Raw genomic sequence first — 14705 nt, 5'->3', positions numbered from 1 at the left:
ACTCACCCTACCCACACCTGGACAGACATCTGCCCACGTTGGAAACTTCATCAACCCCCTGGCTCTAGGCCCGGACCCCACGTTGTAAGAGGCTGAGCAGCGTCCCAGCCTCACCGGTGTCCATGGCACCTCCCAGCTGTGGCAACCACGGATGTCTCCAGACGGTGCCCAGTGTCCCCTGACTGAGAAGCCTGGACTTGCAGAGGGTGGAACTCTGGAGAGAGAAGGCAGCGGCCTCCTCCTCCCTGGTGGGGGTGTGAGGCGGGGGAGGGGGGGTGGGTCAGGGCTGGGGTACTCCCCCTGCGCCTACAGCAGAAGAAGGAACCCCAGGATGGCAGTTCATTTCCCAGAAAGTCATAGGGAACACAGTAACTGGATGAGATCAGCATTGTGATGGGGGTCTCCAAAGGGCCGGAGGTGTCTCAAAGGCAGGGCCAAGGGCTCAGCTCCCGGGGACTTCAGTTAGGTCTGAAGGCTGGGGAGTCTGGCGGGGAGGGGGGACTTCCGTGGGTTTGCAGGGACAGCAGGTGCATTCTTGGAGCTGGAGGTGATTTGCTGTGGGTGGAGTACTTGGGGGTGCCACCCCTCCAGGAAGCCACCTGCTCCCTGGGTCTGGTCTCCTCTTCTCTGTCCCCACTGTCTCCCCCAGGTCCACCCTGTGAAGCCCACTGACCCTCAAAGCCTGGCCTTTTGTCCATTGTGTCCCAGGCCCTCGCATACTGTAGGTGCTCAGAAAACTGAATGAATGAGTGAATTAACCAGTGAATGAAGGAGGCCACTCATGGTGGGTCTCCTGTGCCGCCCTGTGAGGACTGGGTTTCTGTCTGAGCAGTCAGGAGCCACTGCAGGGCTCTGAACAAGGGCCACCTGCTGTTGGTGGAGGATGCTTTGGAAATGGGGGAGGGAGGCTGGGAGGCCAGCCGCCTCCATTGTGCAGGTGGGAGGTGATGAGACCTGAACCCCAGAGGAACAGTTACAGGAGGTGAAGACTGATTCCTTGTGGTGGTGGTGGAGGGGACGGAGGAGCAGGGATTGCTGGGTGGGGGACCAGGGAGTAGAGAGGGCTGGGGGCGAGGTGCTGGAAGATACCGCTCTACCCCAGGTGAGGAGTTCGGCGAGTGGAAGGAGTCTGGAAGAGAAATCTAATGAGAAATGGGAAATCAGGAGTCATGTGTAGTGACGGGCAGAAAAAAGTATGTATGTAATTCTATTTTAAGAAGACACTGTAGCTATTTCTGTGTTCAGAGGAAGCGGCAGCGGCACTGATGCTTAGAGGAAGGGCAGATCTTGGCTGGGAAACACTTTCAAGAACCCCGAATTAGGTGGAAGACCTTGGGTTTTCCTGGAAGCATCCTCCCAGGGGAAGAACTGATGTTGGAGCTGAAACTCCAATACTTTGGCCACCTGATGCGAAGAACTGACTCACTGGAAAAGACTCTGATGCTGGGAAAGTTTGCAGGCAGGAGGAGAAGGGGATGAGGATGAGATGGTTGGATAACATCACCGACTCAATGGACATGAGTTTGAGCAAGCTCCAAGAGTTGGTGATGGACAGGAAAGCCTGTGTGCCGCAGTCCATGGGGTCGCAAAGAGTTGGACACAACTGAGCAACTGAACTGAACTGAACTGAACCTCCCAGGGGAAGCTGCGCTCTGTACTCCCTGGATATGGGGGAGAGGGGCAGCCTGCACACAGCAGGGACTCGTGTCTGGCAATGGAAGCTGAGATGTCCCGCCTTCCGTTTTAAAGACTCCGATGTGTGATTACCCCTTACTTTGGAACTCAATAATAGGAAGGCAAATAACTCAGTTGAAAATGGGCAAAGGAGCTGAACAGACGTGTCTGCAGAGGAGATGTACAGACGGTCAGTAGGGCAGGAAGAGATGCTCAGAGCTTTAGACATCAGGGAAACGCAAGCCAAAACCAAACTGAAGCACTGCCTCACCCCTGTGAGAATGGCAGTCATCACAAAGCCAGGGAGTCGGCATGGAAGATGTGGAGAAACTGGAACCCTTGAGTGCTGCGGCTGGGAATGTGAAGTGGTTCAGCTGCTGCAGATAATGATCCGGACGTCCCTCAAAGAGCTAAATACAGAGTTGTCACGTGACTCAGCAATTTCCTTGCTGGAGCACATCCAGGAGAAATAAAAAGTGTCCGTTAGAAAATACCTGTGCATGAATGTCCACGGCAGCCCTGCTCACAGCCCCCAGAAGGGAGACGCAGCCCTGGCGTCCATCAGCAGGTGATCAGAAATGTGTGTCCAGCCGCACAGTGGGATGTCTGTCATTCAGCTGTGAAAAGGACTAAAGTACAGACACCTTCCACCATGTGTGTGAACCTCACAAACGTTGCACTCGGTGGAAGAAGCCAGACATAAAAGGTCACCTGTCGCCTGGTGCTGTTTGTATGAAACGTCCAGGACAGGCAAATCCCTGGAGACAGAGTATAGATCAGAGGTTGCAGGGGTGGAAGCAGGACAGGGAGTAACTGCCAATGGCTTCTGGCTTCCACGAAGATGCCAGGGATGTTCTGGAAAGAGAGGTGATGATGGTCACACGGCACCATGAAGGTGTTAGAGTCACCTAACTGTACACTTTGGTTTTTTTATATATACATTTCTATTCCATTATGGTTTGTCACAGGATAACAAATACAGTTCCTATGCTATATAGTAGGGCCTTGTTGTTTATCCATCCTATACACATACTGTTAATAGTTTGCACCTGGAAGTAGTGTTATTTTATTTTACTCATTTTTTAAAGTTTTTGGCCATGCCACCTGGCTTGTGGGATCCTATTTCCCGACTAGGGGTCAAAAAAAGCACGTTTGGAAGTTCAGAGTTGCATGCACACTTTAACATGGCTGAAATGATTGCTTTTATATCAGTACAAAACCATTTTTTAAGTATATGGGAACTGTCTGTACCTTCTGCTCAAATATTCTCCAAACCTAAAAGGACTCTGAAAAATAAAGTCTGTTTAAAAAAGCAGAACGGAACATGAAGTGGCCATAAGCAGGGTGCACTCCTGTGGCTCTGTGCCCCACGGTGCCACCTGCAGGCCTCTGGGTGCCGGGACTCTGCCCGTCAACTGAGGGTCATCAAGGCTGGAGGCACCTCCCCAGTGCCGCAGCTCACCCTGTCTTCTTCCCGAGCTCCCCACAGTCAGCAGAAGTCATCTGCCTGGAACCAGATAAAGGGCTCCTGCCTTTGACCTTCATGACAAGCTCATGAGGACCTGGGGGCCTGAGGAGGCCAGGGCACCCTCCTGGATGAGTCAGCAGTGAGTGCAGAGCCAGGAGGAACCCCTCGTGTGCCTGGTCCCCGCGGGGCAGGAGGGTGCTGCTATCGGGTCAGTTCCCGGCCTCTGGACAGCAGTGCTCTGAACCCTCGCATCTTTGTGGAGGAGAGGCCTGTGCCCAGAGGTCAAGCCTGAGCAACAGGCAAGGCAGCTGGACGCAGGCTCGGAGAATGCAGCACTGAGAAGGCACTCTGGCCCCGAAACCACCAGACAAAACCCACTCGAGGGCTGGTCTACACAGGGTGGGATGCTGACAGGGCTTCAGTGTTAGCCGCGCTCTGGATCAACCATAAACCTCCTGATTCTGACATCACAGTATCGAGGTTTCCTAGCAGAATGTCTTTGTTCTTAGGAGAAATTTAGGGAAGGGTTTAGGGGTGAAGAGTCTGCTGCTACTGCTAAGTCACTTCAGTCGTGTCTGACTCTGTGCGACCCCATAGACGGCAGCCCATCAGGCTCCCCCGTCCCTGGGATTCTCCAGGCAAGAACACTGGAGTGGGTTGCCATTTCCTTCTCCAATGCGTGAAAGTGAAAAGTGAAAGTGAAGTTGCTCAGTCATGTCCGACTACATACGCTCAAATAGTTCATATAAAAATAACTTTATGAAGGGACCTCCCTGGTGGTCCAGAGGTTAAGATGCCATGCTTCCACTGAACGGGGCACAGGTGTGATCCCTGGTCAAGAATCACACGCCGAGCAGCATGGCCAAAAAAAAAAAGAAATTCTGGGGAATGATAAGGGGTCAAGCCAGGTGAAGGATATGGAGGTGTTTATTTCATAATTTTTGCAAATTTTTTGTGGGTTGAAAAATTTACAAGGTAAAAACAAACTTCAATCACTTAAAATTACAAAGGCCCAATTCATTTAATTAAAAAAGTTCAAGTATTTGCTGACATTGAAGCTCATGGGTCTTTTGGAAAGAAGACCCAGGAGATGTGCTGGTAAATACTGCAAATTAAACACTATTCTTGATCAAAAAGAAAACCCCATGGGAAAGTGGCCAGCATCACAAATAATAGGGGGAAAAAGTTAAATAAGATATAATTATTCAGCTATTAAATTAACGTAAGTGTGTCTGGAATACTAAGAGTCCATGCTGACGAGCGAGCCAAGCACAGGCCTGTGGACGCAGCTGGACTGACTGCGTCCTCTTAGCTCCTGGGGTCCCTTGCTAAGGAAACGGCCCTAAGTCAGATCCCACACCTGGAGCCAACCCTGCGCACAGGCCCTGCCGAGCCTTGGCTCTGACCAGGGGCTTCAAGCCCCTGCTCTGCCTCCTTTCTGTTCATGTGCCCTCGGGGTGAGCCTCAGGGTCTTCCGTCTGAAGACCTGCTGCTGTGCCAGTCGTCCGGAGCTCTGGGCCAGGACTGTGGGTTCCCGCACCTGATCAGTCCCTTCCTCGCTCCTGGAACCTGGAGTTAAACAGGAAAAGCCGCTTTTCCTAGAGTCTCCTTGCTGCCCCCTCCCCCACCCGAATCACTCCAGGTAAAGTTCTTGTTGGTCCCTGGACACCTGGCTCAGGTAGAAGCAACTGGAACTCATTACTGGGGTTTAAGTAAAATGTTTTGGTTAGTTTCCAAATGCTGGGATGTGAAAGTCACTGAGTTGTGTCCAACTCTTTGCCACCCCGTGGACTGTATATGTATACTCCATGGAATTCTCCAGGCCAGAACACTGGAGTGGGCAGCTGTTCCATTCTCCAGGGGATCTTCCCAAACCAGGGATCAAACCCAGGTCTCCATCACTGCAGGTGGATTCTCTACCCACTGAGCTATCAGGGAAGCTGATAGTTGTCTTCCTATTTTCTGACTTAATCCCACTGTTTGGGAGAATAAACCATGTGATCACAGTCCTTCCAATTCTGCTAAGATTTGCTTTATGTTCCAGTGCTTGGTCAATTTGGGGAAATGCTCTGAGTGACCTTGATAAGATCGCATGTTCTGCTGATGGGAGGAAGCTCTGTGGGGACCAAACCCTATGGGGCTTTCCCTGATCTTTATGCTCAGTTACCAAGATAAATATTTTAACCCCCACAAGATATTATTGTTACAAACATCTGACATCAGATTTACTTTCTTGTGTTCTTCACTCCTTCCTGCATTCCCCAGGCTCCCAGCTGGGATCCTGTTCCTTCTTTTGTCTGAAAACGCCTTTTCTTTGCCTCCGTTTTTGAGGGGTAACTTCCCTGGACTGAAATGCAGCTCTGACAGTCGTCATTCACATGTGTCTTTGACGGGAGCTGACTGGTCCTGAGTGTGTGCAGGTGCAGGACATGCCTTTCCTCTCCAAGAAGAGGGGGACGCGTGTGCATGGAGCACAGGGAACAGGAAGGGCTGCAGAATGGCTGTGCCCGAGCCATACGGACCTCGGAGCGAGGATCACGCTCTGCCCTCATTCTTACAGGAGCAGTGAGGCTTCTCAGAGAAGCCACAGCTTTAACTGGCCCATGATGGGGGCAACGTTCATGTGTGAAAAGGAACCAAGAAGAAGGCAGAAACAAGATGGGTTTGAGCACTGAGTATCCGAACCAGTGCTGGCTCCAGCACAGGGTCCCAGACTGGGCTTCCTGTGTCACCTGCTCTAGGCCAGCAGGTTCCAAGCCCGCCATTCACTCAGCTGTGTAATCATGGCACTTCCCACGTGAGTCCACTTCCCCTCCCTCTCTCTTCCCCTCCCTCCTATTCTGCAGCTCAGAGAAAATGGCACTGGGCTCTGGGCCTGCAGCTTTGCAAGAGCTCAGACTTCTTAGCTCTGGTCTTTACAGTTAGATTTCCTCTTCTTCTGAGAGTCAGAGAAGGTTGATTAGTCACTTGCCGGAGGCCACACAGACAGGATCCTTCACCCTCCCCATTCCACAGATGGGGTCTGAGAGGCCCAGGGAGATTGTTTCCAAGGACGCTCCAGACTTGGGAGTGGCTGAATGATTCATTCACTGATTGTTTACTGAGTGCCTGCTTCATGCGTGGAACTAGGAAGGAGCCAGGTGCCAGGGAGAGTTGTGTAGAAACAGACAAAACCCTGCCTCCGGAAGCTCATCTTCTCCTGGGGGGGAGGGGCACTAACACTACACAGAACAAATAAGTAAACCAAGTAAATAAGTAAACTAAGTCCAACTCTTTGCGACCCCATGGACTGCAGTGCACCAGGCTTCCCTGTCCTCCAATCTCTCTTGGAGTTTGCTCAAACTAATGTCCACTGGCTTCCCTGGTGGCTCAGACAGTAAAGAACCCACGTGCAATCCGGGAGAACTGAGTTCGATCCCTGGGTTGGGAAGATTCCCTGGAGGAGGACATGGCAACCCACTCCAGTATTCTTGCCTAGAGAATCCCCATGGACAGAGGAGTCTGGTGGGCTGCAGTCCATGGGATCACAAAGAGACGAACACGACTGAGTGGTTAAGCACAACATCCATTAAGTTGGTGATGCCATTCAACCATCTCATCCTCTGTCATCCCTTTTTCCTCTTGTTCTCAATCAGACTGATTCCATGAACAGAAAGGAGACTCAAGAGTAGGGAACGGTTTAGGCTTTACCCAAGGCCACCCGTTAAGCAAATGTTAGCTTTAGTAATAAAAGGAGCCAGGTGCTCAGATGCAGGGCCGCTGGGGGAGGGGAGAGTTGGAAGAAATGGCCATTAGCTTTGATCCTCTCCCAGCAAAGGTCAAACTCCTGGCCAGAGAGGTCATCTGGAGACGTTTGCCCTGGAGCCTGTGACGGTAGCTGCTCAAGATAAACAGCTCCGGATATGTGGAGAGCTATCTAGGGGTAAAGAGAGATAACCCTGGGATGGGCGGAGCGGTGCGGTTGGGGGGGGAGAAAGGAAGCTATGTGTTAAAGCTCCAGAAACAGGGACTTTGGGACAGAATCTGGAACAAACATTTTGTCCAACAGAGAAGCATACTGCCTCAGAAGTGACTTCTCTGTTTGCCAGGGATGCGGGAGGAGGCATAGCCCCTGAGACAAGTCAGCCCGGGTGGCTTCCCTGCAAGCTCAGACCGGGGCATTTCAAAGGGCCAGGTTGGACTTCTGACCCCAGATACCTTCAGCAGCAGGTTCTTGACCTGAACAGTTCCAATCTATCGACCACTCTGGAAGCTGAGTCGGATTTCTGAGTCTTGGTGTGCTCCTTTCTAGGAGGGAAAGTGGTGGGGTTGGGTTGGGGTGAAGAGTGGATTCCGCTAGTTGCATCAGCTGTGGTGTGACCTCTGACATTTTCTTTGTTCCCACATAGACCAAGCACACAAAAACTAATTTTTCCGGCTTAATAAAAGAACGAGTTGGAAGTGGGGAGGGTGGAGGATTGGCCAGGTGGGGAGAAAACTGGGGCTCGGGTGAAATGGACTGTGGTGGGTAGGGAGCGCTCCTGGGGGCCCTCCCCCTTGGTGAGCTCCCCAGAATCAGCTCTGGTTCCAGCAGGCCCTGCCTGGACACCCTGCACGAGGTGGTCAGTGGGTAAACCAGCCCTTCAGCACCTGCTGTGCACCCAGCCCAGTGGTGGCCAGTGGTTCTCAAGCACTTTCCAGGAGTCAGGTCCTGTGCTGTGGGTTTTACCAACAGGTACCTCACTTGTGCTTCTGAGGAACTGACAGCTGCCCACAACCACGGAGCTGGTGTGTGCATCAATGCCAGTGTCCTTTCTGTATCATGGTGGGCCTGCCTCTGCCCCATCCCAGGGGTGTTGTGGAGGTTGCACATGATTGGGCACATGGTGCCAGCTCACAAATGCCCTGGGCTGTCAGGTGTGGGGTGGAGGGGAAGCAAGGGAGAGAGGCGTGGGCTGGAATCAGATGGCTTGCCAGGTTCCCAGGTATGTAGCAACTAGCTACAAAGAGGGCTCTCTTGGGACCCAACCAGCCAGGAACCCACCTACTTTCCAAAGCCTGTTCCCTCCCACTGTCCCCCCCCACCACTACTCCAGCCTCTCCGGGATTTCTGAAGGACCCCTCCTGTCGCCTAGCACCTGCACAGGTGAGCCCCTTCCTGCCCCCGAAATCTGCATGTCTGGCACCTTCTCCAGCGCTCAGGCCTCCCTCGGGTCCTTCCCTGAGCATTCCAGGGCAGTGTCCCCTCACCTCCCCGTTTTGCCATCCCGGCTTGCAACCATTTATTGCTGCTCGGCTCTCATACCCCAGGGGACAGTGAGGGCAGCCCCGGTGAGTGCTCGAGGGCCAGTGGAGGAGGGTCGCCGACTTTTGAGGGGCGTTCCCACCCTCAACACTCCCCCTCCGCGCCACAGTCGGCCCCCAGGAGGGACTAGGGGCTGAGTCGGCCAAAGTCCAGGTCCTCAGGGGCTAGGCAGCACGCTACTTAAACCTACGACCCGCCGCTGGCGGCCTCCAGCCAGACGACGGCCGAGAACAGGAACAGGTCTGTTGGCTGGCTGAGTGGGTAGCCGGGGGCTGGGGGCCGGGGGCCCACAAGCAAGGGCCCCGCGGCCGCGTGGCGGCCTAGGGACCGGCCAGCGCTGCCGCGCACGGCGCTGGGACTTGTAGTTCTCGGCTCCGCGAGAGGCTAGCGCGAACCCGGGAGCTCGGCGCTGCGCGGGGACGGGGACTACATTTCCCAGAAGGCCGGGGAAGCAGGGTCACGGCGAAAGGACCCCGGCCGGCGGCGCTTCTCGGGCCCGATGGGGCCGGTTCTGGGTGTCGTGGGCTTCCTCGAGGCCCGAGCGCGATCCCTGCAAGGCAGCCCGCGGCCAGCGGGTCCAGGCCGGGCGGCGTCCGTGCGCAGCTCGGTGGCTGCGCCGGACTGCTGTGGAGGCCTCGGCAACCTAGACTTCAGGAAGGTACAGGGCGCGGGGCAGGAGGGATGTCGCGGGCGGGGCCTCTTCTACGCCGGGGGGCGGGACCGCCGTTACCAGGCAACGGGGGCGGGGCGCCGGGGCGGTGTCTAGGGCACCGCGCGTGGGCGCGTACACCTGTGCACCTCGGGGATCTCGAGGCTCCGGGAGGGCGGCACCCTGAGCCGAGGTCGGAGGACTGGCCTCCTCTCTGGTGGATGAGCGGGGAGTTCGCGGCCTGCCGAGCCCCGCGCGGGACAGGCTGGGATGGACCGGGCGGACCCGGTGCTGGAGACCCTCCGGCCGCCGGCCCCCTCCCTCGGAGCCGCCTCTGAGACAAGACATGCACGTTTCCGGAGTCTGCCACTCCTGGTGGAGCCCCAAATAGGTCTCTGCTCGAGGCCACCTTGTGTGGTCCATTCGTTGGTACCTCTGGTCCTGATTGAGAGCAGGTGTCCATCGAAGAAAAACGCACAACCTGAGGGTTGCGAGTTATGTTCTGTTGAGGGTCTTCCTGCGGACTGGAGCGCGGAAAAGAGCCTCTCAGTAGCTCTGAGAGACTGTTCCAGGGAGATTAGGGAGGAACCAGGACATATAGAAGTTTTTGCTGGAAAAACAAAACCCCAAAACATGTCGTGGAACATCAAAAGATTAATCACACACACACACACACACACACACAAGAAACAGACATCTCTTTAATGATTTTAGCGCATTTCTGGATCTGGGAAAATGCAAGAGTCTGGGCTCCTTGAAATTATTCCTTAGATCTCATCCTGTCTGGGGCCAATCTCCTGCTTTTCTCCATCCTAACCCTTCTCAGGGCACACCTGGGTTGGCAGCAGTGGCGAATGGCCTGATGGGGGCAACTTTTGTTGCTTACTGGAATGGCAGGTGACATTCTTTGTTGGTTCTCACTGACTTTTCACTCTAGTGAGCCTGGAAACCTAAAATTCTCTCCCGGAGATAAAAGTGGTCAATGTTTTAGAGACTGATGGGGAGGGGGACTGCAATCCTGAGACAGCTGGTCCCCTACCCGAGGAGGTGACCTCTGCTCTGAGCCCTGAGAGATAAGCCAGGGGGTCAGGTGCTCTGGTGGAGGGCTGGCAGAGCCAAGGCCGTGAGGAGGTGGATTTGTTCCGGAACAAAGAGAAGCCTCACGTCTGTCCCCAGGAAGTGCCAGACAGCCCAAGGGGATGGGAGGAAAGCAGAGGAGGGGAGGAAGACTTATTATTTCAGAGAACTTTCCGTGAAGTGCTGGGTCACTCCACATGACTTGGGCAGTTCAGAGCGAGCTCTCCGGTGTAATGGGCATCCAGATCGAGGTGAATGTCACCAGCTGCCCTGGGAGGACGAATGTATCTGACGGCATCCTTTGAATCCTAGATTGCTGATGGCGTTAGAGGTCTCGAAACCCATGAGGTCCATGGCGTGCCGTGCTTTGTATCCTAGCAGATCTCAGACGAGAAGGGCAGAGATCTTGGAATGCCAGAGGGGACCCTTGGAATTGCCCAGCCTGGGTTGGCTGCTTCACGGATGAGAACTCCGGGTGGAAGGATGGGCACCGTTGACTAGAGGTGGGGAGACCTTCAGGGCTTTGGGCAGTGGAGCCCCTGCAAGGTTAAGGTCTGAGCAAGGCCTGGCAGCGGGGGAGGGGGAGACTTCCTGGGTATGTGCAGGCAGGTCTCTTCTGCTATTTCTCCTTTCCCTCTGGGGTTGTTACAGTGGGACCGACCTGGGAGCTTTCAGGAGATGGGTCAGGGTGACCCTCACTGGCTAACATTCCGTTTTCCACCACTGCCCTTGGTGGTACAGTTAAGCTTCCTGTTGCCAACAACATTCCATGTTGTCTATTTGTGCTGCTTGGCAGCCCTCCTCCCTCCTCTGTCAGAATCTCTGGTTTGGAGAGATATTGTCCCCGGGATGGTTTCTTTGCATCCAACACATCTGAGCTGCAGGCTGACAGCGAGCTGACCCTGCCCTGTCCGATGGCTGGGACAGGGATGGTGGTGGGGGTAACACAGTCATGGTGAAAATCCAAACTCCTCTAGTAGCCACAGTTTAACAACAAAGAAGAAATCGGTGAAGTTACTTTTAATAATATATTCGACCCAATACATAAAAAAATGTCATTCCGTCATGCACCACCGCACGACCCCAGCAGCCACACGCCTGCTGACCTGGGTGCAGCGCCCTTGACCAGTAGCTCCTGGGCCTGCTCAAGTGGGTTTGGATTCAGGGCTTTGTTTTTAGCTTAGAAAGTACACCCGTCCCCCGGGCTGAGGAGTGTCCCTGCTGCAGCCTCATTGAACAAGGCCCTCTCTACCCTGAACTTGGCTTGGCTCCTCCTTGGCTCAGCAGCCGCGTGAAGCTCGCTGGCTGGTGGACGATGGAGCCGGACAGAAGAGCTCTGATGGGGCCTCACGGTGCCAGCTTCTTGGGGAGCCCGGGCTGCCAGGGCACAGTCGGGGACTCCACTCATGCCCATTTCCAGATGGTTCCCCAGCCCTTGTCCCTTGTGAGCGTGGGTGGTGTAGGTAGGTGTCCAAAGGGGCCCTTCAGTTACCTGCTCTGTAAGATGAGAGCTCTGTCAGCTGTGAAGTTTGGGTGACCACACTGAGTGTGGGTGGTCTTCCAAAGGCAAGGTTCAGGCTGCGTCCAGGCCATGTTTGGGGGCCGGGCCCCTTGGACTGCACAGTCCCTGTATGTGACTCCTCTGTGACCATTTGGGAGGCAAATCCCAGGGGGCGCGGGGCATGTCAGAGCTGTCTTCCAGGGTGAGATGTTTGCGTACTACACAAGAGTTGGTTTTCAAACTGTCTTGGCGTTATCATGTTGGTCAGAATAAACATCAGGCCATTTCTTTGGACAACTTATTCTGTGAAGTTCTCAGGGATGTAATTTTTGTCTTCAGTGTTTTGGGGTAAGAGCCCAGACCTTTGGCAAGTCATGTCAATGTACAGAGCATTGGTTTCTCCTGCCTCTGTTGAGATGGCCATATAGCTTTTCCTCCGTCTGTCCATGCAGATGTTGGTTGTCGCACCAGCCCCGCATTCTTGGGGTGACCCCCAACTTGGTCCTGATCTGTTCTCCTTGTATACATTGCTGGCTTTGAGTTTCCATCATTTTGTTCAGGGTTTTGGAGGGCTGTGGTCGTGAGGAGTATGGTTTCTGGTTTCTAGTTTCTTGTAGTGTCTTTGTCTGGTTATAGCATTAAAGGAATGTAGGCCTCTTAGTAGGAGCTGGGAAGTGTTCTGGGAGAGACTGTGCGGAATTGTGGTTCTTTGTTCCTTAAATGTTTGGTAGAATTCTTCACTTTGCCGACAAAGGTCCATCTAGTCAAAGCTATGGTTTTTCCAGTAGTCATGTATAGATGTGAGAGTTGAACCATAAAGAAAGCTGAGTGCTTTTGAACTGTGGTGTTGGAGAAGACTCTTGAGAGTCCCTTGGACTGCAATGAGATCAAACCAGTCAATCGTCAAGGAAATCAGTCCTGGGTGTTCATTCGAAGGACTGATGCTGAAGCTGAAGCTCCAATACTTTGGCCACCTATTGCGAAGAACTGACTCATTAGAAAAGACAGGTTGCACCTGTTTCCCCCGCTTATCCCCGAGGGGAGGCGATCACAGAGGCCCCCTGTGGTCCTTCTGGAGGGTGGGAGGGAGCCCCCAGCCCGGATTGCCTGCTGCCTGGAGACCTTCTGTGCCTGGTGCCCCGATCGAGGTCATGGCTGTCTTAGTACAGAACTTCGTGGCCCTCCTTCGTGTGTCTGTGCTGGTGCGGGGCTCACAGCACTGGTTTCCTGGTAAATGTCTCCTTGGTTGCTGGGAGACCCTGAAATGGTGGGTCCTGCTGGAGGCCGACACACTGCCCCCAGCCTATCCCCCGCCCTCTGTGCTGAGTAGTCCCACCTGCGGTCGATGTGACTTTGACTCCTGGGCCCCTGCTGTTTGTTTGGATGTCACAATGTGACCCAGGTGCTGTTGACTTGCCACATCTGTGTAGCCCTCGCATGGCAAGCGGTATGGTTCAGCCTCTGAGCCCCTCACGGAGTGCTGCCGGGGTGCAGTAGGCAGAGCATTTCTTCTCCGTTCCAGCGCTGGGACCCTGCAGCCTGTGACCTTGGAGCCGCAGGGGCTGCATTGTTAGAGTTACCAAGAGCAGAGGGCCAGGACCTCCGTGGCTTTAATAAGGTGGGGAGACCCTTCCCATGACTGAGGTGGCCCCGGGGTTGGGGTGCAGAGTTCTGGGGGCGGCACTGGGGACCCGCCTGCTCTGCTCCTGTCTGATGGGGTTTTGGAGGGAGGGCCTCCTTGGGTCACAGGGATGACAGCAGCCCAAAAGGGACCTGCCGGCCTCAGAACCTGAAGCCAGGAGGGGCCCCTCTGCTGCCACCTGGCCTGTTCGTCATTCTTCTCTGCTCCGCATGCCCCTCTCTGGGCAACGCAAATCCCCCTTCAAGGTGACCAGCTGCTTCCCGGGTGACGAGGGCCCTGGGACCTGGGTAGGGGCCACGGTCCTAACAGGGTGTTGGGGGGGACCCGGCGGGATGTTGGCTTCCGGTGGCCTCAGCCAGTGTCTTTCTTCTGCTCACTTGTCTGGCCCCCTAGGGAATGTTCAGGACTTATCTTTGCCCCAGTGCCTGAACCTGGAATCTGGAATCTGGAATCTGGAAGGGCTGGTTGACCTGGCCTCTGCGAGCCCCTGGCTTGCTTGTCTCCGAGCAGGCATGACAACAGGGCTGGTGCTGCTGAATGACGGCCTGAGGTGAGGCGTGAGCACTTACGTGTCAGTAGATGCATGTTGGTCCAGCTGCAGGGGCTTAGCTGGCAGAGTCCTGCCAGAGCAGTGCCTCCTGGGGGTGCTCCGTGTCTGCTGAATGTCAATACCTGAAGCCTGGCAGGAGGACCTCATCTCTCCCTGGACCCTTTGGGGAAAGGGAGACAGTTCCCAGTTCCCCTGCTGACTTTCTTTCCTGAGGTGTAATTCATGTAGTGATATCTGCCCAGATGGAGAGTTCTCATGTACCCCAGATTACCCAGGCTCCATCACCCCAAAAGACCCCCCTGCACCCTCCAGGCAGCCACTGGACTGCATGCCGGCTCCCTCCTGCTCACCAGTCAGAGCCTGGGTGACCTCGAGCCCCTGGCCACCATCTGCACCTGCTCCCCACGTGGGCAGGCTTCACGCTTGACCTTTTGCCCTCTCTCCTCAGGCCCTGCCAGCCCAGGGTCACTTGTGGGGCAGGAGGCACAGCCTGAGGACACAGGGCTTCTGTGGGACTGTGGGGTTTCCCATCCTTGTTCAGGTGTCTGCTGGCTGGTAGTGAAAAGTGACAGGGCATGAGGCTGTGTGAGCGGCGGGGCCTGGAGGATCTGACCCGCCGGCAACCTCTGTGCGCTTCTCCATAAAATGTGATGGGTGTCAGGGCGGACACGTTGAGTCCCAGGGTTGCTGGCATGGCTGCAAGGGTTTTTGACGCTCCTCTGCTGAGTGGGAACAGTCCGCTGCCACCTCTGGGCCCTGGCAGTTAGGGGCGTTGGTCTCCCCATGGACACTGTCGCCAAGCTGGAGGCTCTGGTTTCTTCCTGTTCAGAGGAACTCCTTAAAACAGCATCTGCTGACAG

General features: G+C 54.9%; 1 protein-coding gene across 3 annotated transcripts in view; it reads left to right on the top strand.

The window, feature by feature from the left end:
• Positions 1 to 8534: 8534 nt before the first annotated feature.
• Positions 8535 to 14705, top strand: part of PEMT (phosphatidylethanolamine N-methyltransferase) — a 34639-nt gene continuing 28468 nt past the window's right edge. The window contains exon 1 of one of the 3 annotated variants that reach the window (XM_065909565.1): positions 8535 to 8666. Coding sequence is in view for 1 of the 3 variants with exons in the window: in XM_065909563.1 (XP_065765635.1) it covers positions 8926 to 9084 (159 nt within the window). In the remaining 2 variants the exon portion in view is untranslated. Of the gene's footprint in view, positions 8667 to 8873; positions 9085 to 14705 lie in introns of those variants that run through there. The other 2 variants (XM_065909563.1, XM_065909564.1) reach the window with 2 other exon arrangements.

This window comes from Muntiacus reevesi, chromosome 18, assembly GCF_963930625.1.
Source record: "Muntiacus reevesi chromosome 18, mMunRee1.1, whole genome shotgun sequence".
Taxonomy (NCBI): Eukaryota; Metazoa; Chordata; class Mammalia; order Artiodactyla; family Cervidae; genus Muntiacus; species Muntiacus reevesi.
Note: the sequence above shows the minus strand (reverse complement) of the source record. Positions and strands in the feature narration are given on the sequence as shown.